At 36.8% G+C, this 27,799-nt stretch overlaps 2 protein-coding genes across 2 annotated transcripts in view; one reads left to right on the top strand and one right to left on the bottom strand.

The window, feature by feature from the left end:
• LOC135214681 (serine/arginine repetitive matrix protein 2-like) overlaps positions 1 to 2,888 on the top strand; it is a 222,642-nt gene extending 219,754 nt beyond the window's left edge. The window contains 1 exon segment of the mRNA XM_064249016.1: positions 2,490 to 2,888. Within this exon segment, the coding sequence (XP_064105086.1) occupies positions 2,490 to 2,584 (95 nt within the window). The 3' untranslated portion in view covers positions 2,585 to 2,888.
• Positions 2,889 to 9,907: 7,019 nt separating this feature from the next.
• Positions 9,908 to 27,799, bottom strand: part of LOC135214838 (V-type proton ATPase subunit S1-like) — a 28,362-nt gene continuing 10,470 nt past the window's right edge. Inside the window, exons 5-10 of the mRNA XM_064249238.1 lie at positions 25,169 to 25,251; positions 24,679 to 24,839; positions 20,054 to 20,185; positions 17,829 to 17,919; positions 13,934 to 14,059; positions 9,908 to 11,748 (exon numbers count right to left, since the gene is read on the bottom strand). Of these exons, the coding sequence (XP_064105308.1) occupies positions 11,542 to 11,748; positions 13,934 to 14,059; positions 17,829 to 17,919; positions 20,054 to 20,185; positions 24,679 to 24,839; positions 25,169 to 25,251 (800 nt within the window). The 3' untranslated portion in view covers positions 9,908 to 11,541. The remainder of the gene's footprint in view (positions 11,749 to 13,933; positions 14,060 to 17,828; positions 17,920 to 20,053; positions 20,186 to 24,678; positions 24,840 to 25,168; positions 25,252 to 27,799) is intronic.

Here is a 27,799-nt window from a genome sequence, read left to right as displayed (position 1 = left end):
TAAATTCATATTTTGATTTAAAAACACATCGTATAATGACAAATTACCTTGTCTTATATAAGTAGAGTATCTAGATATTTTTCGCTAACTAGAAGAAAGGCAATTTGCTCCGAAATGAGTTAAATACAGGGAAATAAACTCGTATTCGCCATCAGCTGATTTCCAAACAAAACACTGACCGCTTTGTTAGTATTTAAAGATACAATAATCAAAATTCAATTGTGTATTTATTTTGTAAATACTATATGTAGCTGTCAGCAGCCTGATATCACTCAGTTAGGTATGCCGATGTCAGTCCGAATCCGATTCCCGTTTTGTTTTTGTCCCCCCCTGCTTATATGTCATAGTCAGAATGCATTGAAACTCCAAAATGGGCTTTTATTAATAAATTACTAAATTATATCGTATATGTAGTATACAGTATACTGAAGGCTAGGCTACTGTATTTGTATTTATAAGATATATGTACCATGATCTCATCGTATAGGCGAGGCTAACTTGTTAAATGTTATTCAATTTCTCTTTGTACTGAATCATCATAAGCCAATGTGCATTGAACCTAGAGAATTAGCTGAAATTAATAATTAGTATGCCATATATGTATAAAGTATGCTGTGTAGTGTTGGCTAGGCTACCCTCTATGTAAAGATGGTACTGATTACCCTAGTGTAGGCTACGCTAGTATGATATTCTTACGGTAAATTAACATGGGCCGACTTGCGTCCGAATCTATTTATGACTGGTTGTTCGTAACCAATTGCGATAGTAAGTCGACTACTACCTGTAATGTAAAAATATATCAGCCCTATTCTCATTAATGTCATTTGTAACGTAACTATGGTAATTTGTTACTATCGTACGATGGTTGAAATGCAAGCAAAAAGTTTTTTTTATTGGATTGGTTGTTCAGAGGAAATCAGCTGTTTCTGGCTATGTTTTTTCCAAACAAGTATATATCATTACTACCGATACTTTTTGCATTCTCTTTTACTTTTTTAGAGATGTTGGAAAAGGGGTTAGCCTAACTAAAATATGGAATAGATAAAGAGGAAAAGAGGTTAGCCTATTGTTAGACTTTGGTCTCGTAATTTAACTCGCATGATATGTGAGAGATACGTGATAAAATCATTTTTTGAGGGTGAAAATTTGGGGGTCGCCTGATATGCAAGATCGCTTGTTATGCGAGTATATACGGTACTTAAAATTCTTTGCTGCGTCTTGGTCTGCTCTTTTCTGAGCCCTTTATAGCGTAGAAGTGTGGCTGTTGTCCTGATAATAAAGCTACCTTACAAGCTGTCAGTAGATACAGTAATATAGCCTTGGAAGTAGTAGCTCTGTTTGACCTCATTTGGGGACATGGGACAAATCTATTATTTTCTGTTAGCAGAGCACTTGGAAAGTCAGAATTACCAGACTGCCCAGTTTGTAAAATACACAAGAAGTTTTTGGGTGTTTTTGATTGGAAAATTTCCTCGACCGATAAGGCGGAGCCTTTTGTTTTATTTAGTCTGTGGATAGTAGCTTCTTTATTACACACACTTCTAAAGCTTGCCTATAAGACAGTGTTATGAATTCATAATAGCTATATTAAGAGATTTCTTTGATAATGAGCACACAGCAGCATGAGATGTTACACATGCTAAAGAAGATCATCCATGTGAGAGAAAACCATTGGTGTAGTACATATATATGCAAGGATATCTTATTTGGATGGTTATTTCTCTTTGGCCAAGCATCCCAGTGATAAGACCCTTGACATCTATTTGTAAATATTTGGTAGATATGTTTCACTGGTAGTGATGTTACCTTATTGATTTTAATTTCTGGTGTGTTCCATGGTAAACCTGTGCTTAATAACTACTCATAGTTACTCTTTAGTTAGTGTACCAAGACACTTACACAGTACAACTGAGTCTATTTGTTTAGTCAAGTCATTTATAATGTCAGTTGTAACACCCTGTTACTAAAGAAAAAACACAAGGGTCTTTGCAAGAATACCATTTCAGGTATAAATTAATCTGTAGCCTCTTCTAGCTTGCAAGGAATTTTAAATTCCTCTACAGTTAGTTTCTTCATCCCTGTTAAGGTGATTTCTCTTGTCTTGTCTTTTGATTTATGTTATTGAACTCAAGTCAAAGGATAAAAGGTGGTTGTGTAGCCCAAGGAGCTCTACATCTTTTGGTTTTAGACAACCTTGTTCTCGCAGTTGACTGTGACTGCATGGATGGCTGTAAGAGGAAATGCCCACTTGTTCATATACAAAACAAACCTTCGCTCTTAACATTAGGATAATACAAGCGCCAAGCTGGAAAACCGGTAGAATTAATTTCATATGTGATGTAACCTCTTGAAGAGACTTTTAATTACTGAGATATAGGCTTCTGAAATATAGTGGTTGTATGTATGGAACAATATTTTCCCAGAAATGTCTATTTTTGCAATAATTTTGTTTTGTATGTGAATTTATATTGAAAAAGAAATATCTTTAGTTTCAGGTCATGATAGTGCAGAGGATGCTGTTACGTGTATGCATTTGATGCAGTGGAGAATAAGAGAAGATTTAAAAGGGTTTGGTAAGAAATAAAACTTGGCCATACATCATACAGATATCTTAAGATTTGGTCTTATTAGGACTTTATTTAGTGTCAGTATTTTGTAAAATTTGTTAAATTTTAGAAGAAATGAGATGTGATGTGTAAATGTTAATAGATAAAGATATGTTTGATGCGTTTCTAGTTACACAGTTAAATTTTTTCAGAATTTGTTGAAAAAACAGTACAGTAGTAGTTTCTGACATCTAAAGAGTACACATAATAGGAAATTGTTTTCCTAACATTTTTAATTGTTTGACCCAATGTTCTGTTTGCCAGACTACAGTATCACCTATCCATGTTTGTTTCATTAACCCCATGTGTTTTTTTTTATATAATACACAGCATATTTATTCAACATAGTGGTTTCTCCTAAAAGAATGTTGCCACCAGGAAAAACAAGAAATAGTCTTTGGCACCTTTGTACTTCAACTATTGAAGTATAACATTTTGCTCGGATTATAAAATCTTTAACAGCATTAGGTTCTTGTTGGTTGCTGTTTTTTTTTCCCTATTAATGTGTTTTTTTTTTCAAAATTGTCTCCTAATAAGTTGCATATTTCTTTGGGGGCAAGATTCATGTTTCAATTTTTTAATATAGAATGCTTTGATGATTTGATAATTTTTCAGTACTTTTTGTTTAGTATTATTGTTAGAGATATTTAATATATATTGTCTACATGATATTGTTCTTCCCTGTATAAGATGCCGAATTTGTTGGGTACCAGTTTCAATTAATTAATTTCTATTAAAATCATCTTAGTAAATTTCCTTCTGGGCACACTTGTGATAAAGCTGGCTAATCTTCTAATTCAGTGTTCTGTTTTATTAATTTTGATAGAATATCAGACCCCCAAAGTAATTTATTTGTTAGAATGTAGTTTAGAATGAGATAAGACATTATCTGTGAGTTGTTGTAAATTTTATTTTAAAAAATATTAAATTCTTTTAGTCTCTATATTCAAATGGAGTAATTTGTCTTTTATGGCTTGACATAGTTGCCTCAGTTTCTTGCATACCAGTTATCAGGAGTAGCCTTAGGTAGGGTAGTTCTCTAGAGATTGTGGCAATGGTTGCCTCTGAGATGACTGGCCGTCTCCCTCCATCCTTGTGCTTAACAGGGTTTGCAATTTAGTATGATGAACAAAATTTTTATCTGCGCTGGCCCTCTTCTCTCTAGGGAATGCTAGTTTCATTTTATAAATGATTTGGTTTAATGACCTGTGACATGAATTGTTAGGTTTTCAGTACCAGGAACACCAGTTTTCTCTATCTCTTCTGTTACTCAAATTCTAACCATGTCTCTTCAGGCTTCCTCCTGAAGAAACTTGTAATAAACACCTATAGAACATTTCATTTTTTCACCGTTTGGCTACTGTGGTTCCACTGTATATCACCAGCCTTTGAATCACCCTGCAGGACACCGAGTATGACTCACGCATGGCCAGTGGGACTTTTCTATATTTCACACAGTACGTAATGGCCACATATGATGAGCTGGTTTGTATTAAAACTTGGTTTTATTATAAAAAAATCTTACTTAGTGAAAGTGACCATTAGATTCTTTATACTATATCTACTATAAATTTTATATTTTGAACTGTTGTATACAGAAGTTGCACAAATACTTCAATTTCATGGATTTTCTAAAATTTTTGTTAGATGAATGATGATGTGTTTTTGCAAGTGATCTGAAGTCTGATATGGTTTTTTGGTGTTGACCACATGGACAATAATTTATGTTATAGTTGTTCAGATGCAGAACAAACCTGGGTCTTAACTTTAGGATAATTCTTTTAGTGCCAGCTGAATACTTCTTGAAGTCAGGAAAAACAGACGTGACATAAGTAGCAGGAACACATTCATGAACAGTAGAGACATGGTGTTACGAACCAAGAGGAGGTCCGCTCCAAGTTCGATATTATTATAAACAAAAAGAATTCAACACCCAACAGTTGAAACTGGGGATGGGATACGAATATAGAAAGATACACAAACAGAACAAAGGTTTATTTACAAACTTACTAACAAAGATAAATGCAGAATGGTTTCTCCTATATACATACCACAAGTAAAATCTTACAATGCGTGAACTGGGGAAACAGTGAGGTATTGCAAATACTTGCTGGCCAGTTTTGCGCTGTCTGAGATCTATGCTCGAAGCGGTGGCTTCACAAAAGGAGAACTGTAATTGCAGACATCTTCTTGACTCCGTATTGCAGAAAACAATGTCTATTCTTGATACTCGAAGGGCAGGAACTCCTCGAAACCTCTTGTAGAACGTTTCTGCTCTCAAGGCTTGCTCAACGACGAAAATGCCTTGGTCGTTCTCTCTAACTGGACGACTTGACCAAACTCTCGAGCGCCTTTTCCTCTCTCATCCTTCGTCTGTTCCTTCTTCTCTTATCTCTCTCTGATGATCTCTGATCTCTGCTGCTGAGCTCTCACTGAAGATCTGATCTGTGACTCACCGATCTCTTCTACTTCGTCAGTCATATTTATATGGTGACCTGGGGGCGGAGCATGAACGTCACAGACTCCCGAGATGACCAGAATGTCTTAGAAGAATCTCGACGAAGTATTGCATCATATTTCACTGCATTTTCTGACGACGTGACTGCTCGTGTCGCGTTCCACAACACACTTGCCAATTCTAGAACCATCATGAGAACAGGCACCTCCAACACATGCGCGAATGCCTCCTTGCTGCAGTACTTCTCGAAGATGCGTTTTCCTTTCCTTTAACTTGTAATTCTTTGCTATGAAGCCATTACCATGACACATGGGCATAATTGGAAGACTACGGAGAAGCAGCAAAATTCTTACAGCCGATCCAGAGAGGGTCAGCGATGAAGTCCTTAATCCTCCAATGTCTGATGAAGGAGGAGGGGAAGGACTATGCCATTTCTTCTTCACACCATATCCGAGCCTCTCTCAGAGAACAAAGTCAACTTTAGCTGCTACTTTTTACCGCATCAAATGTCAAGGGTAACTGAACTGAGAAGTCACAGGAACTGAGGAACCAGGGAGAGCCACTGAACGGAAAACTTACACATTGACTGAATTGGTACCCCGAGAAGTCTGAAAACAGCAGACAACCCAAGATGATGCACAGGGTAGACTGGGAGATGAGATGAACCATGAACCGTAGAGCTCAACCCAGTTGGACGATGCGCAGGCAGACTGGGAACTGTGATAGAGGTCAAAACAGACATACAAGTAGACATGAAATGGGATAACTTGCCATCTAAGGTTGGGACCCTTGTAAGACCCAAGGAAGCCCAAATGCTCACCATCATCTGAAACGGAGAACAAGATGGTGTTGCCTCCACCTTACCAGGGTGAAACTCCACCTCCACCACCACTTCCCCCAAGCAGTGGTAGCCAAAGGAATAAAATTTTACCTCTCTCCCATAACTTCAAGGGGAAGGCCATGGAAGAATGGGAAGTGGTAAAACCTTCTAAAGAAGAAGCAACTGTAGGAAGAGCGGACAAGGGAGAGGGAGAACAAAGGGGAGCATGAGAAGCATCCATCGAAGAAGGAGAAAACCCTTCCACCATGGTACCTCTTGACTTCCTCCTATGTTGCCTCTTCACCATCAAGCTAAAATCTTGCCTATTTGTCAGTTCCAAATGTAGTACAGTCAAGGTGAGCTGAAGAACAGGCCTGATTTTTTACCACCTACCTATTGATTTCAATTTTGTAGCTTGTTTCATTTATTTTGGGTTCCCCATTACAGGCCTGTCTTTAGTAAGTAATTTCAATACTTTACTGTTAAAAAATGTGTTTGTTCATATACGAAACTACCCTTCGGTCTTAACATTAGGATAATACTAGTGCCAAGCTGGAAACCGGTAGAATTAAAAATAAACTTGTGAGATCCAGGGACTATTGACATTTATCCAGGTCAAGGGGTATGTAGTACCCAGAAAGCCCTTGGTGTCCCGTGACCTGACAGTAACTTTCCTACCGCCTTTAAGATAGGACGTGCTTATGTACTTCCTATCTGTTTTAAAGCCGGTTTTTAGTGTGCCGGATTTTATTCATTTTTTCCCTTTTTACTTTTTCTTTCTCTGGGTGTTCTCAGTGTGGGTGTGATCTGATAGGTGTGTGTACGTTGTGAGATGGAGAATTTTGCTTCACCAACGGAAATTTCTTCGGGTTCTCGAAAGGGACAAAGGAAATGCCCTAGAGTGAGTGGATTTCCTTGTTCAAGATTTCTAACTTCGGTGTCTACAGATCCACATCCAACATGTAGTTGGTGCAGAGAAAACGTATGTACTATTACTAATCCTTGTTCAGTTTGTCGTGGTTGGTCGGTGGAACAGTGGATGAAGTTTTATGGGAAGGGCCAGTACAAAAGAAAGGAGACGACGCCATCTTTGGATGACCAAGCGTCATTGGCTTCTTTTGTATCAGTAATACACCAGACCGCTCCATATGTTTCTTCGCCTGCTTTTGATATTTCCCATATTCCTTCAGTTTCTTCTAGCGATTCGTTATTGGAAACACCAGAAAGGGTTTTGGGTAATTTTATGCATAATTACGCTCCGTAATTCCCGGCAGGGATTTGGAGGAGTTATGGAGTTCCATTTGACAACGTCTGTGAGAGAGAGAGGGTAATTGATGGTTGGATGGTTAACGACTGATTGGCTGTTGGTGAGTTCTGGGTTGTCTGCTGGTGGTGTTAGTTGTTAGAGTTCTGTGTTTTTAGTCAGTCCTTGGTGAGTCTTTAGTCAGAAGCTGTGATAATCAGTAGCGTTGGCAGTGGTCTGTGTAAAGTGTTGAGGGCATTAAAGTTATTTAAGTAGTGTGTTATTGGTTTTTGCTGATTGTAGTTGGGTTTGATATTGGTTGCTTAAGAGTTGTTGTGTTATGAGGTTTTTGTCGAGTTGTGAGTTCCTGTTGAATTAGTATATGTGAGTTGTTGTGCTTGAGGGTTGTTGTTGCTTTTTTTTGTGTTGCTTTTTTTTTGTTGGTAATTGTTTGTGCAGTGGTCTTGTGTTGTGGTTGAGTTCCTTGTTGTTTGCTGAGTTGTGGTTGAGTTCCTTGTTGTTTGCTTTGCTGTTGAGTTGTGGTTGTGTTCCTTGTTTGTTATTGTGTTGTGGGGTTGTGGTCCTTGGTTGTTGTTGTGTTGTGGTTTTTGGCATGTGGTTGTTAGTGTCTCAGCGACCTTGACCAGCGGACAGCACAGTATAGCCCGGAGTATCTATGTTATGGCCTCTGAGAGGTGTCCGCTTAAGGTTCGATATGAAATAAAAAAATTTTCAACACCAACAGTTGAAACTGGGGATACGAATATAGAAAGTAACACTAACACAACAAAGGTTTATTTACAAGCTTACTAACAAAAGTAAATGCAGAATGGTATCTCCTATTTACATAAAAAGGCAAAATCTTACACTGCATGAACTGGGGGAACAGTGAGGTAATTCAAATACTTGCTGGTTAGTTTTGCGACTCGAAGCGATGGCTTCACAAAAGGAGAACGGCAATTGCAGACGTCCTCTTGACTCCGTATTGCAGAAAATAATGTCTACTCTTGATACTTGAAAGGCAGGAACTCCCCCAAAACCTCTAGCAGACATTTTCTTCTCTGAAATCTGCTCAACGTCGAGATAACTCGGTCGTCCACTCCTGAAGACGACTAGACCAGAATCCAACCAACTCTCGAGCAACTTTTCTTCTGATCCTTCGTTGGTTCCTTTTTCTCTTATCTCTCTCGGATGATCTCTGCTGCTGCTGATCTCTCACTGATAAATCTGATCTGTGGCTCTTACTGAGGATATCTCTCTGTGACTAACTGATGATCTCTGTTTTCTCCTACTTCGTCCGTCGTATTTATACAGCACTCTGGGGGCAGAGCCTACCGGAACTTCTTAGATGAATCTAGACGAGGTATTGCATCAGAAATCGCGGCGTTTCTCATGTCACGTCAGCGCCTGACGAGTTCCACAACACTCCTACCGATTCTAGAACCATCATGAGAACAGGCACCTCCAACACAATGCGCTAATGCCTCCTTGCTGCCGAACTTCTCGAAAATGTGTTTTCCTTTCCTTTATCTTCCCTTGCTACAATGCAATTACCTTGACACGTCCCCCCCAAAAAGAGAAAAAAATGAAATCAACTGATTTTATTTTTTTCTAAAGAGAAGCAAGAATTAAACAGCAGGGAAACAATTCTGCATAAAGCTTTAATACTTCTCCATTCACTGAACCACTCGTGCCAAAACAGAAAACGGTCACTATAGGCTACTCATTCTGAGAAATCTCTAGAGAGGCTATCAGCTAATACATTATTCTTTCCGCTTATATGAACTATCTTCAGGTTTTAGTCTTGTAATTCTAAACTCCAACACATTAGACGCTTATTCTTGTTCCTAAACCTCTCCAAATAAACTAACGGATTATGATCAGTATACACAGTTAAAACAGAACTGCTACGTGCGTAAATCTCAAAGTGTTGCAAGGCTGTAACTAAACCAAACAATTCCTTTTCAATAGTGGAATAGTTCTCTTGCGCTTTATTCAGCTTCTTTGAATAGTAGGTGACTGGGAGTTTCATTCCATTCACTTCTTGTAACAAAACCCCTCCTACGCAAACATCACTGGCATCGATCACTAAATCAAATACTACAAAACTGCGTCCTTTCTTAAACAGATTAGTTATGGGAGCGCTTATTTCCGAGAAATTTGGTACAAATCTACGGAAATAAGAAACCATTCCGAGAAATCTCATGGCCTGTTTTTTAGTTGTTGGGATTGGGAAATTCACGATAGCTTCTATGTTCCGATCCTTTGGACAGATTTTACCAAGACCTACCTTATGTCCTAGATAAGTAATAGAGGCTTTCCCAAATTCGCATTTCTTTAGATTAAGAACGAGATTCGCTTTGGTAAGGGCCTCCAAGACTCTCGCCAAAATCCTTACATGATCCTCCCAAGTCTCTGAAAATATCACAAGATCATCCAAGTACACGACACAGTTGTTGATGCCATTTAAAACTTTATTCATTAACCTTTTGAAGGTACTGGCTGCGTTCTTCAAGCCAAAAGCCATAACTTTGGGCTTGAAACTACCAAATGGCGTTATAAAGGCGGAAATTTTCCGGGCTCGTTCACTTAAAGGTACTTGCCAATAACCTTTAGCCAAATCAAGCTTCGAGATGAACTTGGAATTTCCGATTCTATCTAAGCAATCTTCAATCCTGGGTAAGGGAAAATTACTATGTTACGTATCTGAACAATTAAATGTTACTTGCCACACAAAAGCATACAACTAAAAATTTGTGCTAATCAAATAACTTTGCCACTGACACCTTAACACCTTTATTTAACTATACATTCTTGAACATTTACATACATACACTCATTTCTTTATTCTGGAATGTAATTCTTCTTCACAGATCCTTTCATATAGAGCAACTGAATATTAAAAAGACCTGATACATATATATGTATATATATACACAATCACAGTAACATATTTACAAGTTAAAACTATAATCTTCAGTTTCATGGTGTTGAAAAATCACAATTACTCTGATGGAAAAATGAGACAATTTTTATATCATTTTCCCACTGAAGTAAATGAAATGGCAATGGTTAAAGAGAAGTGGGTTCTTTGTCTAACTGTTCAGTACTTAGCACTCTTAATTAGAAAGCAGCTTCTCCTTCTTCAATTTAGAACAAAACTTGGGAAACCTTGGTTTATTACACACAATATTAACTAACAACTAAATTACCTTCAAGACTTGTTTCACACCCACTAATGATAGATTATAACCATGTGCCCACATCTGAATCTCACTCCATCCCTAAGAAATTCTAAAGAAAAAATTAGGGTGTTGAATGGCCAACATACAAGAGTATTCTGAAATCATTTAATTTCTTAATCTATTTGTTGCCACTACAGTTTACATAAATCTGATTTGTGCTATTACTATGTTAAATTTTTTAACTAGTATTCAGTCTTAAAAGTAAAAATATATAATTTTGAGATTTGAAGAACATTACTTTTAATATCCTGTAACTACTGTACTACATTAAAAGGGTACAAACCAAGGTTCCAGATTAGTACTTACTATGGCCTTTACTTAAATTTTGACCATTTGAGCACAAACATAAAGCTACTCCATATAAAACAATAAAGCCCTGTCCACTCATTGAACTTTGCCTGACAGACTTTGTTCGATGTGACCTCAGAAGCAGGAAAAGTCAGAACCTGATCCGCTGTTTCTCCGCTTCTGACGTCACATAAAACAAAGTCTGTCGGGCAAACATCGACCGTGTGGACGGGGCTTAACACACACACAGTCTGTTTACAACAGCTGACCAATACTTAGTACAAAGACGACAAAATAATTCAGACCTTGCTGGCTAATATGAAATTTGGGTATATTTGGAAGTAACTATAAATGGTTTTATGTTGACAGCCGATGACAGAAGCTGTTATTTATGATAAAACATACTTTAGAATGAATAACAAGGCCTACAATATCTTTTAGCAGCAATTAACATGACTTGAGACTTAATTAACTGTGCTTCCCTCTCTGTAATTATACAAATTCAGAATACATGGGACTACAGTGAGCTCTTTTAACACAATTAACAATCTTATGTACATACAGGTATTACCTATTGACAGTAATAGTATTAAGTATTAATTATTTAATCTAAATTCCATGCTATACTAAGCACTGCTGTTAGGGCAAAACATCCTTCAATGTTTATGCTGTATTATTTCTTTAACAAGATATGTAAACACTACAATTCAAGTAATGACAAACAGTAGGTAACTAGCAAATGGCTCATTAGATTTCTCTTTTGGAAAACTGCAACAATCAGCTTATTCATATTTGTTCTCTAAACTGTGACAAAATTCAATAACTTAATTTCATTACTCTTGACAAAACCCTTATGCAAGGGCTACTTTTTCTTTAGTTGTTTAGTCAGCGGCTGGAACATTGAGAGGCTGGGCTTTAGGATCATCAAATCGATCCATGGTCTTGATGTCACTCAACATAAATAATCCCATAGTAAGAATGATCACCAAGATAAGTGTTGACAGCAGACCACACCAAATGGGAACTGTAAAGAAGCCCACACAGTCCCATGCCCCACCAAATTTGTCTCCCCTGTTGAAGGCCTCCATCTGAAAGAGTTTGAGATATTACAATAAGGTTTTTATGAATCATACCGCTAAGTTACTTATATGAATGGCCTGAAGAGTGTGATCTTTCAGACTAAAATTATTTTGCCTAAAAAGAACTTGTTAGTACCAAACTAAATAAACTGAAAATGATCATTAAGAAAATTACCACAAAAGAATTTTATTTTATAATGGCCATTAATGGCTGGTTGAAATCTGGATAGCCACTTATAATGTATTGTGATAGTGAATCATTCTCTGCATTCAGGTTATACATATTTAATAATACACATGGCTATGAAAAAAAGCAATAGTATTACTTCAAACCAGCACTTACAAATATGTTGGCAAAACTCTATTAATTTTAAATCTTTTATTTCTTCCCATTAAATTCTCATTGTTTGACACATTTTCCAGTGCAGCTAGAAAGTACTTAAAGGACCCGGTATTTCTGACTTCATGCAATTTATGAATGTATTGTATTTTTTAAATCTATGGTTTCAAAGCAGTTCAAAAGAGACAACTTTGTTAGTGGTGTTCTGTACTTGTTCTGGCAAACAAGACAAACTGGTAAAGTACAGTATATGTACATACAGTTCAATGTGATTGAAAATTGAATGTGGTCCATCCTAGTTACTTAAATGTAAGTTGAAAACTAAAGAAACTATGATGTATAGAAAACAATTTAATAAGAATAGCTTGGGACTGACAAGGCAGCCAGCAGAAAACTGAAATGAAAAAACAAGAGAGAAAATCTTAATTGCCCATTATCAAAGGGCCATAGAAAAAGTTTAGTACAAAGAAAACAGAGAGAACTAGGTACTCTGATACCAAGCAGATGAATCCATCCTGCTAAAAACTCCCACACACACGAGAATACTTTTCTTCAACTGAAGGTGTACCAGGATGTGGAATTAAGTCCAAAAAACATCCTTTGCCCTTTCGAAAGGACCAAATTGAATTACTCAATGAAAAGGGAGTGACATGAATAAACTTATTGAAACTGGAAATGGCCATGGCTCGATTGCCTTGTTGCATAACAACTGTCCAATCTACCCTTCCCAACTCTGAGCCTTTTCTGTGTGAAGTGTGGAAAGAGAAGGATATCAGGAAGTTGATAAGGGTTTAAATATAACAAAAGGACCAAATATCCTTCTCTGACAATCATCACTACCAAAGATTCTTCTTGACACTTTGCCAGACACATCTAAAATTCTGCACACTGCCTTCTGTTGATACACACAGTGTACTTGCATGTGTAATTTTTCCACTTAAATTGTCAGAGATCACTACTGAAGCAGAACTTCCAAGTGTTTTGGGAATTTTTACATGTAACTTACATGCGTAAAAAAGAAAAAAAAAAATGAGGTAGTCCCCGGTTAGCAGCTGCCTTGGTTATTGGCGATCCAGTTTTAGATGGCACTTGTCTAGCAAAGAAAATCAATGATTTTCAGTGCTAATACATGCCAATTTCCTCTTACTGGCACCAAAAAGCAACAAAAATCCTAGAAGGAAGACTTCAAAGGTAGTGCTAAGAATTTTCTAATCATCTGATTTGAGGCATCTTAGGTGATGACCTTAAACACTTCGTGGTTAAGGAGACAATGATGGGACACTTTCAAAATGACAAATTTTTAATCAATTGTATTTTTCATAGCTAACCTTTGGTCTTAACAATAGGATAATCTTTTGCCAGCTGAAAACTAGTTAAAAACAATCAAACATTGTAAAGCAAGGAGTCTGCGGCATCTGGCAACTCATACGTATACGAGGTGGAAGCTGGTCACCAACTAGGCATAGAACCCCCAAGATCCATCAGTTACTAATGGTTGAGCAAGGAAGGATAATTTATATGATTTGTACACAACTGTTTCCATTACTAACAACTGAGTTGTAAAAGGATTGAGATTCCTCCCATGGCCTTGGAACCAAGGATACACCTCTGACACATCATCAAGAAATTCTGCCGCTTCAGGATTAATATTTATGACTATTATCTGTACGTATCATTATCTTTTATATGTAATCTACATATGTATATACACACATATACTATCTACATGTAAATTCATAAAATCTAGCACTATAAACTTATCAGATATTCCAAATAATACAAGGTTTTGAATGGTGCTTAATAATAAAATCAGGCTTAAAAAGAATGATCTTAGAATTACCCTACTACTCTTACCTGAAAACGCTCCAACACTAGTTCAACATTGTCGACGCCCAAGAAAGTACCATTTGCTTTAAAAACAAATTTCTCTGAGCAAGCAAAGGACATGCCCTTGGGAACAGAATCCATGGGAGTTTCCAACTGAAATTAGAAAAAATTCAAAGTATTAAGCCTTCATAGAAACAATAGCTGTTATATACTTCTAATATACAGGCAAATGAAGTTTGGGTACAAGACAATACTACTGTAAATTAATGCATAAGTCTCGGGGTATGTCTCATCGTCATATAAACTACTGTGCAAACGTCACTTGCAATAATAGAACTTTAGGTCATCATTATAATCACCTTTATTTCGTCAGCATTTCCTTTATGGAGAAGACATAAAACAAATTTTCCCCAATCTTTACTCACTTTTAGTTTTTGACTTGGTTCCAACCTGGTCCATGTCTTTATCTATGCCTTTCCCCTGTGATTTCCCTAACCTTCCACAGGTCTTGTCCTGCTACTTCTTATTTACTACTTTTCAGACTAACTGCTTCTTTCTCCTCATCACATGAGATCTCAATCCATTTTCTAGCTGCTTAACACCACATATCTAATTTTTCCATTTATAATTTTGAGGGCCTCGGTATCTTGATGTATGTAAGAGCTAAAATTAAACAAACAATAACTCCCCCTCTTCTCCATTTATTCTTTTTATATTTCTGGCATAAAAAATCTCTAACTTTGTATAATCTGCAATACTTAGCATCTCTTGTGACATGTTACTCTTGGTACCAGGTACCCAAGTTCACCTCAAAACTTTTCTCACAGCAACTGCATGGTCACTTTCCAAACAACTTTTCTTTTGGTTCCTTTCCTGTAACCATAACCTTTGTTTTTCCTTATATGTACTGATTTTCAATCATCTCTATTCCACTTTTCCATTTTGTAAACATTTTTTAAAACCTCTTAATCTAATTTTGCTATTACTACTAACTTCTTTGCTTACAGCAGCTCCCAGGAGCTTCCCTTTCTATTACATATAAACTACAACAAATCTTTCTGATATACCTGCCATTGTCTTCACAACTTTGCTTTATGGTACACTAACACACTGAGCTCAGTGAATCTTTCCAATACCTACTTTGCATGGAATGTTCCCTGTAGTTGTCTAATTGTCATTATTTCCTCCATTCCCACTCTTCTGGTCCTATCCCTTCATTTTTTGCATTCTGGTCAGTACCTTATCCAATTTCTTTATTCCTCAGGGCCACTTTTACTCTTCATATGACACTAAACTGATCCCTCATCACACCATTATCCATCAGTCTGTGTTCATTTTCTTCATTAAGATTTTCAAAATAATGTCTCAATTTCTCCATATTATTTATGTACTTAGCATTGTAAACATTTTTTTTTTTTTTTTACTAACTGCCTTGTTGAGATTCTGTTCCCGTCACCAATTCCTCTTCTTTCCTTTCAAAACAACTTTCAAGTTTCCCTCCTCTTTTCATCTTTGGCCATAAATTCTCTCTCTTCATTTCTGTTGGCCTTAGTACATTATGATTCCCACATCACATAGCCCTTTTCATAACTCCTCCCCTGAAGTCACACAGCATGCTACTACTGCTGCCTGTATCATCCCTTCTCTCACCAGGTTCTAGCAATTACTTTTTGATGCTATTAGAAGTCACCTTTCCTTGAAACAACTGTTTGACTTCATTTTGTAGTTTAAATGATTTTTAATCTTTTTTCATGTGCTTCATCATCTTGTGAAGGTATTTTCATAGCAAATCCATGACCAAGTTATCAGATGGGTTTTATAAAGCATCTCTTATGGCTTTCCTTCTTTTTTAGTATTTCACTTCTATTCTTAAGTACATTTTAATATATCTCTAGATTCAACTGTTAATGATTCATGGTCTAATACAATATATACATACATTAATCAATTATGTATTTAAAATTAGGGATGTGCCCTAGTATCAATATCGGTGGTATCGATATCGGTGAATTTCTGGCCAATACCAGCCGATACTTTTGTCATTAGTATAGGAATTTAAAATCCTTCTAGGCTTCCTAAAATCTATATACGTATTAACAAAGCCCAACAAACTAGAACCTGTTATAATCTAAATAAATAAGTTTGCTAACTGTTTCTAGCCAATATATAAATTAAAACTCAGAATAAAAGTACATACTAGTGATTTCAGATTCCTCGTCACCCCATGAATTCGAGTAAGCACTACGTACCTAAATTGTTACAAGTCTTCTAATGGTAGCCATAATATAAGCCGAACTATATCCAGGTAATAAAGGGATTAAATACTTAATAGTTATACTTGATGTTCTTTTTCAGTAAAATTTATATGACCTTTCAACTTTTGAACCTTTAATATACAATAACCAGAGAACAAGAATGATTTTAGTAACAATATATATTCCCTTAAATAACAGTAATATGGAGGGAGGTAACAGGTATCGGTATCGGCCAAAAATTTAGTATCAGTGCATCCCTATTCAAAATGTCTAATTACAATTCATACACATGATTCATCCATCACAGTTCAACATACAGTAGTACCTTAAAACTAGTAAAACTATTTTCATTCATAAATAACATGAACCACTGTAATCAGTTGCAAGAGTCTATTACACTAAAAATGCCCAACATACAAACCATGACTATTCATAGATAGCTCATGTTTCCAAAACTTAATGTATTTTAAAGTTTGATACAACAGAGAGCAAGAGAGAGAAAGAAAAAGAGAGGGAGACATTGCCCACAATGAGTTCTAGAATTTTTCATACAACTTACTGTACCTATTTTAGTTCCATTTTTATTTTATAAGAGAGGAACCTTAATTTAAAATCATTTAATATTCTGTTTTAAGATGATGGGGTTATGGGTTATAGAACTAAAGCCTGATAATTTAGAGATCACCATTAGAGAAGAAACTTTACAGAGCCATAAACAAAAACCTTAAGAACACATCGAGAAGGATAGGCCCAACAGCCACAATGCTTACCTCAGCCACCTTAATGTAAAACTTTGGACCCCCTACTGTGGGTCCCTTTTAGCCCTTGGGCCCTGATTTGATAAATTTAATCTGCTATATCACACATGAGTGATGGAATATTATTTTAACAAAACTGCAGCCTGTATTATCAATTAGCCAAATTATAAAATGTTTAAAAAGTTTAACTTAATAATATTAAATTTCATATTATTCATAAAGACAAATCCTTTGAGCCAGCCCTATGAGTGCTAAATAAATTAACTCGATGGTCTGGTTAGAATATACTTTAGATATACGTAATAATACAGTAATAAAAAATGTTTCTCCTCAAAGTCCATAAGCTTATTAATGGTTGGTCTTTAATTTTCACAAGCTTCAACTACTGGCATGTTTACATGAATTTTGTTTTTACCTAAGTACCAGACAATCAGCCAATCAAGTTTTCATTGAGCAATCCCCTTAAGGCTTGTAATAATTACCATGCAATGCTTTTCCAATTTTTCTTTGCAGGTACAAAACTTACTCTAAATGGATTTTCTCATTTCCAACCCAATAAAAAAATTTTTTTACCCTTTTTTTATTGTACTATATACTAAGATATGTATAACAGCAAGTTTAAGTAGTAACCAGACCACTGAGCTGATCAACAGCTCTCCTAGGGCTGGCCCGTAGGATCAGATATTTTTACTTGGCTAGGAATCAATTGGTTACTTAGCTACAGGACCTACAACTTAATGTGGGATTAGAACCACATCGAGAAATTAATTTCTATCACCAGAAATAAATTCCTCTGATTCTGCGTTGGCAGAGCGGGCAATCAAACCCAGACCATGAGATAGGTAGTCGAGTATATGTAACCGACTCTTCCAACGGGGAACTTTGTGTAAAACCAAAGGGTAAACTTACTGAGAAGAACTGATTAGCAACTTCAGTGTCAGTACTAATAGATACACTTTCAAGAACCCATGAAGGGCCCCTCTTTAACTGGAAATTGTACCTGAAATTGAAAGAAAAAAAATTCAGTTTATATAAGAAGCAAATTAAAATTAAATACCATTCCCCTTGCAAGCAAAAATTTTGAAGTCCTGGATATGAAGCCTCAAATTATGAATTATTCAATCACACTATCCCATGAGTGTTATCCCAAAAACCAATGATTCTTGACTTCTCGTAAGTCCACAGATGAAAGTTAACTTCCAAGGAACTGCTCCCCTCAACTAATTTCCTAAAAGTTAAGGCAAATGGACCTTAATTCTCAGAGCACAAACTTTAATAACAACCCCATTAATTTTATATATGCCTACACTATGCTGTCTAGACTCTCGGGTAAGCTAAAATTCCAAGGAAATTGTTCCTTTTATACCTGCATCATCCAGACATATACAAATTTAGTTTGTCTGTCATGTCATCACATGCTATGGGTACTGTGCTTCAGCTTGTTGGCTCAAACGTGCTCCAACTATTCTCTTCTTTCATTTTTGGTATTTTTACTTGATTTTAAGCAGTTTTTAGTAAATGCCCAAGACTTCATGCATTTTTTATTCTAGTATGTTGTCGTAATTTTATGTTTTCCTTAATTTTTGCTATTTTCTGCTCACCAATTTTGAAGACCAGTCAAAATAATTTCCTACTCATATAAAACTGGTCCTTGCCACATCCACAAACAAGAGAAGCTTACTGATGATATAAGCTCTGCCATAACCTACCAACAAACAAAACAGCTCTGACCAAGACAAACCATCCATTCATACTGCATTTCTACTTCAACAATTCACATAATTTTTGTTTATTTTATAAATACATATTTCCCAGATTCCAAGCCATGAAAGATATACAAAATCACTATCAAATATAGCTTTCATATAATGTGCTTAAAATACGAGTATAACAAATATCTATATATAACATACACCATTTTCAAAACTTTTTTAATCCATATTCACAGCTTTTATGAAACTGCCAATTGTCACATCCACAACCAAATATGGAAGGGTATTAATAACAGAAACTCTATCTGAAATCTATCACTGCATGGAACAGCTCTACCAACAACACACAGTCTTCTATTCATCCACCGAGAACACAATCTTCCATTCACCCTCCCACAACACACAATCTTCCATTCATATTGCATCACAATCTGAGCACTGTTAACGATTTAATTAGTATCCAATTAGTTACCTACCAGGAGAAGACTGTTTCTTGCATTATCCCCTCCCATTTAATTTTTGGTACTGAGTAAATAGAGTAAAGAATAATCACCAATTGTGAATTTTCAAAATGAATTTACATGCTCTTCATTAGGTCTATCTTACAATTCATATATGGAATTTTTGTGATTTCATCATCACATCTACCTTGCCATGTGCAATTGTTACCAACTTCTTTGTTGTTGGGCTTCTTAACACCACCAGCGCTTGGTTTAATTAGCCAATGAAAGACTTATTATAACTACCTTTCTTTTTTCATTAAAGGTGTTGACCATAAATTTGTCAACTATACTACGTACATGGTTTTCTTCAATCAAAATGATTACCATTCTCACTAAGTTGTCTACTATGATAGATTCTAGTATCTTACTATTAAGAGAAATATGGGTGATTGGTCTGTAGTAATTAATTTAAACAAACAGCAAAGCAATTTGCAGGTAAAGAATATAAAAAATGTTAGGCTGTTGTATAGATGTTTGCACATTTAACAGCACTAAATGTGTACAGATTTTTTATCAATATACATTCATTAGCCAAAGAGCACAGAAATTTGATTGACAGAACCTGTATCTTGTTTTATGTACAGTACTAATATTCAAATATTCCAGACAGGGTTTATAGTACCTACTACTGCATACAGGACGATGCATGTGCATTATGCAAACATATGTATGTAAGGACTTTATAATGTACAGTATACGGTCTCACACATTCTATACAAGGTACTGAAATCTGCACACTCTGACTTATGCATTAAATCACTACATATAACCAGCATGTACTCTTACTAAGTATAAAATTAATGTTCAAGTACTTAATAGCAAGTAAAGAAATAAATAATTCATTGCAATTACAATACAGTATGTACTGGAAAAAATCAAGCAAAATCTTTCCAACTTATAAAACATTTTTTGTACTTACGTCACATAAACCTTGGAATAAGTTGTACCACCAATATCAATATTGAAGTACTTCACATGAAGACTGTTAAAGTCAGTTCGACAGTCGCCAGTATTGTTGGATAAGCTGCTGTTTTCATCAATCATATAAGGCCTGAAAGAAAAAACAAGATAAATTAAACATATGAATCTCTATTTTCAGTATCAACTGGTTCATGATGACGATAAATCTTTTGATATGTACAGTATGTAGTACTAACAATGCTTTCTTATTGCCATTCTTAATACCTAGAGCTAGCACTAGAAGATATAGGACTATGGTAGTAAAGGAAGTTCATTAATTCAATTAGTTAAAAGTTTAACCAAACCTATCAAAGGACTGACCCAAAAGGTTTGCTCAAAGGGTTAGTGACCCAAAGGGTTTGCCAAAAGGGTTAGTTATTTTTAAATATAAGTACAGTATTTCACCTATTTAATGGCAACTTAAAAATTTAATCACTGAACAGATAAAAAAAATTATAATTTTCATGAAAAAATTAATTGATACTTACCTACTGTTAAAGTTAGCTTTATCTTTGGGCTGTTTGGCATGATCAGCATTTAAAATATCAAAATACGCTTGGCTAACTCACTAGGACTGTCTTTGTATTCACCTGTTTCCCACCAGGTGGTGCTGGAATATTTACATTCTGTCATATTTCTTCATGACCACCAACTAAGATGTGAGAAGGCTGGGTGGGTTTCCACTTAACAGTAGGTAAATATCCAAATAATTAATTTTATCAAGAAAATTATCATTATTTAGAATGAATCTTACCTACTATCAAAGTTAGCTGACTACCACATAGAATGATGGTGGAGGGTTAGTACAGCCAAAGAAACAATGTTCAGCCAAGTGAACTACAAGCATTTTTTTTATGGGGAGAAAAAGCTTCTCAACATTCCTGTCTGATTTGTGATCCTTACGGGTAAGTACTATTGCCAGATGGAGCCGCCAACAAGGTGTAAGGTCCTTCTAGTGAGACTTGTCAGAGGATCCTTACTGGAAAAAATTACTATCTTGTAGCGTACTAGTGACTCCTGTGCCTGAGTCAAAAGCCGTAACTGACAGTCTAAAACTAAAGATAACTTCTACTACCTTCATATATGAGGGTGCGCTCCTGTAGAAAAAAAATATGTACCGTCATGCTCCCAAAATTCAATAGCAGGATTCCTAACAACTAACGTTATGGAGGAGTTATGGGAGTTCCATTTGACAACGTCCATCCATATGAGAGAGAGAGAGAGTGTAATTGCTGGATGGATAGTTAACGATTGAATTGGCTTGGTGAGCTCTGGGTTGTCTGCTGGTGCAGCTGGAATTAACTGTTAGAGTTCTGTGTTTCAGTCAGTCTTTGGTCAGTCTTTAGTCAGAATCGGTGATAATCAGTACTGTCGGCAGCAGTCTCTGAAGGCATTGTGTGTTTTTTTGTTTTTGTTTTTTTTAGTTGTTGTTAGGTTTGATATCGTTTGCTTTGGAGTTGTGCCTGTGTTGTTGGATTTGTTGTGCTTGTGAGTTCCTGTTGGATTATATGCAAGTTGTTGTAGTTGAGGGTGGTTGTTGTTGTTGGGGGCTGTTGTAGTTTCTTGGTGTGGCTGTGAGTTGTTGAGGATTGTTGTTGGTGAGCTGTTGTGATTTCTTGGTGTTGTTAGTGGGTGTGTGTGTGTGTTGTCTTTCTGTGTTGTTGTTCTTTGTGTTAGTGATTGTTTGTGTAGTGGTGTTTTGTTGTGGTTGTGTTCCTTGTTTGTTGTTGTGTTGTTGAGTTGAGGTGGTTGTGTTCCTTGGTTGTTGTTGTGTTGCTGAGTTGTGGGATTGTGGTCCTTGGGTGTTGTGTTGTTGTTAGGTTGTGGTTCTTGGTTGTTGTCTTTGTTGTTATTAGTGTCTCAGCGACCTCGACCAGTGGACAGCACAGCATAGCCCTGAGTATCTGGAGTTGGGCGAGTACATGTGTTTGTGTTTTTTTTGTTCTGTGTGTAGGTATAGGTCAATTGTCCTGTGTGTATTCTGTAGTGTAAAGAGGAAAGTGTGACTGAGGGTGAGTGTCACATTTAATATTATAATTACTGTATAATGTTCCAATTATATCGCTGAATACATTTCAAGTTTGTAACTAGCGTGTCGGTGGTTACTGGGCTCGTTAAGTGTTTATTAGGCAGCCAGGTTCTTGAGACGTCTTCAACACTGGAACTGAGTGGTCGGGGTCATTCTCTGTCCAACGCTACGTGATTTTGGGTACTCCCATGCTTCGTGAACTTGGGAAAACTCCGTTACCTGTGTGGTTGTTACCTGTGTGGTACTGTTGCTGTTACCTGTGTGGTATTGTTACCTGTGTGGATTGTTACCTGTGTGGTATTTCCTTAATATATCTTTCAGCGTACGAGGACCCGACACTACGAATGGACTGATTATGCGAGTGCTGTATTTTGTTCCAGTGATCATTTTGGGTGCAGTACACACACCACAGTTCGAGCTTCTGGGTGCAAGTTGTCTACGATTCCTGTGGGTCCGTGGCATCACTTTTGCAACCTGCAGTGGATCACAGCTCACAACTCTAGTGGATGGGGCAAGACGGGCTCGTCATTCAGCACCTATATGCCAGTGTTGCTTAGATGTAGCATGAAAGCTGTTTATGTCATTTGCATACCCTCTTTTGTGTTAAATTGATCCTAATTACCATAGTGTTAAATAAATTGTTATGATTTTACTTGTGTTATCACTTGCTAACAAAGGTCATCCTCTTTAAGTAGTAGGTTGGTTGGTTAAAGAACCCAACACAGTTCAGTGCAACTGTGATAATGAGTTTGGCAGCTGGATTCATTAAGTTTATGTGGGGGGATTTGCCCGCTTGCTTTTAAGCTTGTGATCCCACCACAACTTTATTATCATAGCATTTGGTTCAGGATCAAGTGTCCCCATCGCAACAATAGGACTAAGGGCTTAATACCTCATGCTAAAACTGAAAATTTGCAAAAAAGTAGGCAAAAATAGTTATAATTCCCCTTAGCTGCAAAACAACCTTCTCTAGAAGAAGTTTTAAAGGGAATACAAGACATGTTTATGGTACAGAAGCCATGAGGATTATCTACTAAAAAGCTAAAATACTCAGGAATCAACTGTGTGTGCACAAACTTGACCCATCTTGGACATAGGAGTGTTTGGCTCTTTAACAGCACAAATAAATTAATTTCTTCTCCTACAGATTTATGTCTGTCTAGGTAAAGCCTTAAGAGTTCTAACAAGACATAAGACATCCATTATTCCATTGCTACCTAAGAAAATAAATTAGGCACTGTCACAAATCTGGGAAGGGTTTTCAATTCTAGGTCTTTTCTCTACACAATGAAGGAAAAGAGAGAGATTGCCACTAGAGCGCAGCTACAGAACAAAATATGGCTTGAAGCTCACTAATATAACCTCTAAATAGGTGTAACATGGACATTAAGACAGCCACTTCTTCATTCCCTACCAAAGCAGTTAAATTAGGCGCCAAACCTTAGAAGGGCTTACTCCTCTATCTCTTTTCTCTTAAGTAATAAAAGAAAACAGAGGGTTTGCCACTAGAACAAAGCCCCAACAAGAAAGGGCTCAAAGGTCACTGATACACTTTGCTGCAACAACAGCTAAAAGTGTCTTCTAAGTTCTTAAGTGATACCCTATCAAAGGGCTTAACTGAGTTTATGTCAACATCTGAATGCTTATGTCGAAGGTTACACTTAGAATAGTTAAAACTTCAGCCTCATTTCAATAAACTTCCATCCACCTGAAAGGGAGGATGGGGTGAGAAATCTGTGCAAGATCTGCTAATTAACAGAGTTTTTGTTTTACTGGAGTTCAGCCTCATACCCCACTGACTACACCAATCCCTGATCCAGTCAATGTCCCGATTGAGGCTGAGGGTAGCTCCAGTTCTCAAAATTGGAGACTTAACTAAACCCACAAGCATTGCATCATTGGCATACTGAACAATCTTGTATAGTACACTAAAATTAACAGTGGACCAAGAACACTGGGCTGTGGGGCTCCAGACCCAATAGGTCTTGGTTAACTAAAGATCCTGTCCAAAGCAACTAACTGCTGCCTACCTTTCAGGGAATCTTGACATAAACCTAAAACATATCCACCCACTGCAAGATTCAGAAGTGCCTTGTGATTTACTAAATCGAAAGCAGCACTAAAATCTATCTGAATTACTCTAAACTCAAAACCCATATCAATATTCCCTTGCAAATGGCATGTCAAGTCTAAAAGATTTGAACCTTTTTTACATCATTACTTTACTTGCAGTTATGCAGTATTTAGACTACACCAAGTAAAGGAGATTAAGATCTTATACAGCAGCATTACTGAAAAAGTACAAAAATTGGGGTAACTATTTCTTAAGGGCTCTCCCTCACCCCACCTTGATGAGGAATACTGTTCCCCTAGAAAATCCTTAGTCAGTCCACTCTCCTCTTAGTACAAAAATAACAGATCCCAGCAAAAGAAAGATTTGTACCTTGCATAGATTCTCTAATTAAATCAGTTAAAGTCTCAAAAAAAAAAAAAAAAACTCTTGAATAGTCTTGATGCGTTACAACAAACTTCCACAAAATTCAACAGATACTTACACCTTTGTTCCATCTTTTGGCATGAGTACTGTTAAGTTTTGCCTCAAATACATCTTGGTACATTCAGAAAAATGATATCCAGTCACATTAATAGTTTCTTGTACTGCCTGAAGAGAGCGCGAAACACGAATTCGTTGGTCATATTGATCATTACGTTCATCCTGAAAATAAACAAAAGTTAAAGGTCAGATGTTTTCAAATTAACATACCCTATAGGAATGCATAAACCCATAATTTCTGAAAACGTAGTTGCTGATTGTCCTAAAAGGAGTTACCCTAATGGTCCTGCCAAGGGCTCCAAAAGACAGACCAACTAACTTCAAGAATTTTCTCAGAGCTTGTCTCAAGTTCTACATGTTGTGAAGAAACCTTAACATACTAAAAGCAATTACATAGCACATGAAATCTATTAATGTACACTCTACCGGTAGCGGGTGTTTCACATTACTGCAACTGGAAATTGCACACATATAATTTAATTCTCACTTACCACAGAAGGTTTCTTTCCAGTGAAGATTATGGTGAAATCCCTCTGCTTCCCTATCTTGGAAATGACATTTTCCATCACCTCATCTGTAAAAGAAAATAAATGTCTTTTTAATGGACAATTAATGAATATACACTGAATGCACAGAAATAAAAGATTAGCAAGAAACCAGCAAGAGCTTGCAACTAGATATTTTTAATACCAAGAAAACCTGTTTTTTATCTTACCTAAAGAACATAATAACAGTATGTACCATGGTAAGGATTTTGTACTCTTTGCACATACTATACTGTACAAGGATCCATACTGCCATCTAAACTAACTTTTACAATTTTACAGGTTTATAATATAAAAATGATATTTTTATAATAAAATGAAATTTTATATATGTACTTACCCACCGACTACTTAGCTAGAGTTTCTACTCAATGGCAGCTTAAAATTTGAAAATTAACATTAGCGACACACTAGCCCTGCTAAACATGTCCATGTGAGGGAAGGAGGGAGGGCTCCATCTGTAATTACTGGGTAATTATATATAAAATCTCATTTTATTATTAAAAATATTTTCATATAAGTAATTGTATATAAAATCTCATTTTATAAAAAATATTTTCATATAAGTAACTTACTTAGTAATTACTTAGCTGAATCCATATTGACAGGCAGAGGATTCATCGACAAGAAGCACCCAAACACATTAAAAAAGGTTAATGTATTTGAGAGCAGAGTAAAAGGTTAGCATTGAAATAATGCTTGTTGTTCCTTACCTGGCAAAAGAACTGCTGCAGGTAGATACTGCCTCTGGTTGACACTCATCTCAACCTTGTAGCAGCATGGCAGTATATAACAAGGATTGCCTCTAAAGAAGTGGGTGCTTCGCAGTGAAGGAGTATTCTGATTGCTAATGAAGTATTAGCAGACGCTTTTGCGACGAAGGAATTTTCCGATTGCCAACAAAGCAAACACAATTTGCCCCTGCCCAGAGTGCAGTACCAAAAACATAACCAAATACAACACTGTTACCTGCAACAAACTTTAAAAATCAATATAACTGACCACCAGCCGATATTAAAAACTGGCGAACGCACCTGGTATGTAGTACCTCCAGGCTCCCATAGGACTCAACACCCTCAAACAAGGTGAAGAGAAAAAACAAAAAAGGGTTGCTTTCTACACTTCCTCACTGAACACTCCGCTAGCCATGGACTAAAGTCCTAATGTACTGCACTTTTCATGAACTTTCTACATCTCGTAAATACAAAAACTGACTTGCATTCCCAGAGAAAGATTAAACTTGACAACTACTTAGGTAGCGACTGCCCTTGCATAATGAGCTCCAACTTTCAACATATGTAAGATGTCCTTCCCAATTAGAGTGTGCGCCTCAACAATGAGGTCTCTCAAAAAGAATAAGAGTGCGTTCTTAGACAATGGTCTAAATGGATTCTTCACTGAACACCGCAAGTTATTTGCTGCTCCCTTGATCTTTTCTGTCCTCTGAAGATAATATCTAATGAACTCTCTCCTCATCTTCTGCCCCTGGGGTTTCCAATAAATGTTTAAGGGTAAAAGAACGACACCAGGCATGCATCAGGTTTTCATTCTTTGCAAGGAAACTAACGATGAGGGAACATTCTGCATCTCCTTTGGAAAAGCCAATTCTATCCATCATGTGGATCTCACTAACTCTCTTAGCTGTAGTTAGAGCCACCATAAAGAAAGATGAAAGCATGGGCTTGAAGTAGGAACTCTGCAGCCAACTAAAGACTATGACTAGGTTCCAGGGACATGTTTCTTCCTTGCTAGTTTTAGTGGTGTCAAAATACTTAATCAGATCAGAGGTCTTGGTTTGCTGGTAAGCCTAAACCCCTCTGCCTAAACACAGAGCTGAGCATCACCCTGTATCCTTTCATAGTTGATGATGAGAGGCCTCTAGACAACCTTAAGTAGATAAAAAAATCTACCACTTGCGCTACAGTGGTCTTATAAGACGAGATGATGTATCTTTTATACCAAAGTATAAAAACTGACCACTTAGCCTGGTAGACTCTGTCAGTAGACTTACATCTACATCTACCGATAGATTCCGCCACCTCTCTAGAAAACCCCTTTACTTGAACGAGCTTGCTGATAGTTGAAGCCCTGTCAGGGCAACAGTGGATATGCCCTGAGGGAATCTCCTGAAATGGGGTTGTTTGAGGGTTGTTTGAGCAAACTTGGAATCATAGGTAGAGTCTTGGGAAGTCCACAAGGAGTTTGAGAAGTTATGGGAACCATTCCTTCTGTGGCCAGAAGGGAACTACCAGTGTCATTCTGACACTTTGATGAGACTGGAATTTTCTGAGGGCCTCGTTGATCATACCGAATGGAGGTAAGGCATACAGATCCTGGTTGGACCAGTTCTGCATCATAGCATCTGTCACTCAAGCTAGTGGGTCTGTGGCTCCCATCACAACTTCCACAGATCAGAGCAAATCCAATAGTCAAGTGTCCACTCAAAACCGAGATACCTCGCCTGACCAAATAAAGCAAAAGAAAGGTTAACTGATAACTAAAAGGATGCATCCTGGAGTCCAGGGAAGTCAGGGCATTCCCATTCAGTCTTTAAAAAACAACTGGAGATAATGCTCC

The sequence above is a fragment of the Macrobrachium nipponense genome, chromosome 46 (assembly GCF_015104395.2).
Source record: "Macrobrachium nipponense isolate FS-2020 chromosome 46, ASM1510439v2, whole genome shotgun sequence".
NCBI classification, from domain to species: domain Eukaryota; kingdom Metazoa; phylum Arthropoda; class Malacostraca; order Decapoda; family Palaemonidae; genus Macrobrachium; species Macrobrachium nipponense.
The sequence above is the reverse complement of the archived record's forward strand: the minus strand, read 5'-3'. Positions and strand labels throughout refer to the sequence as shown.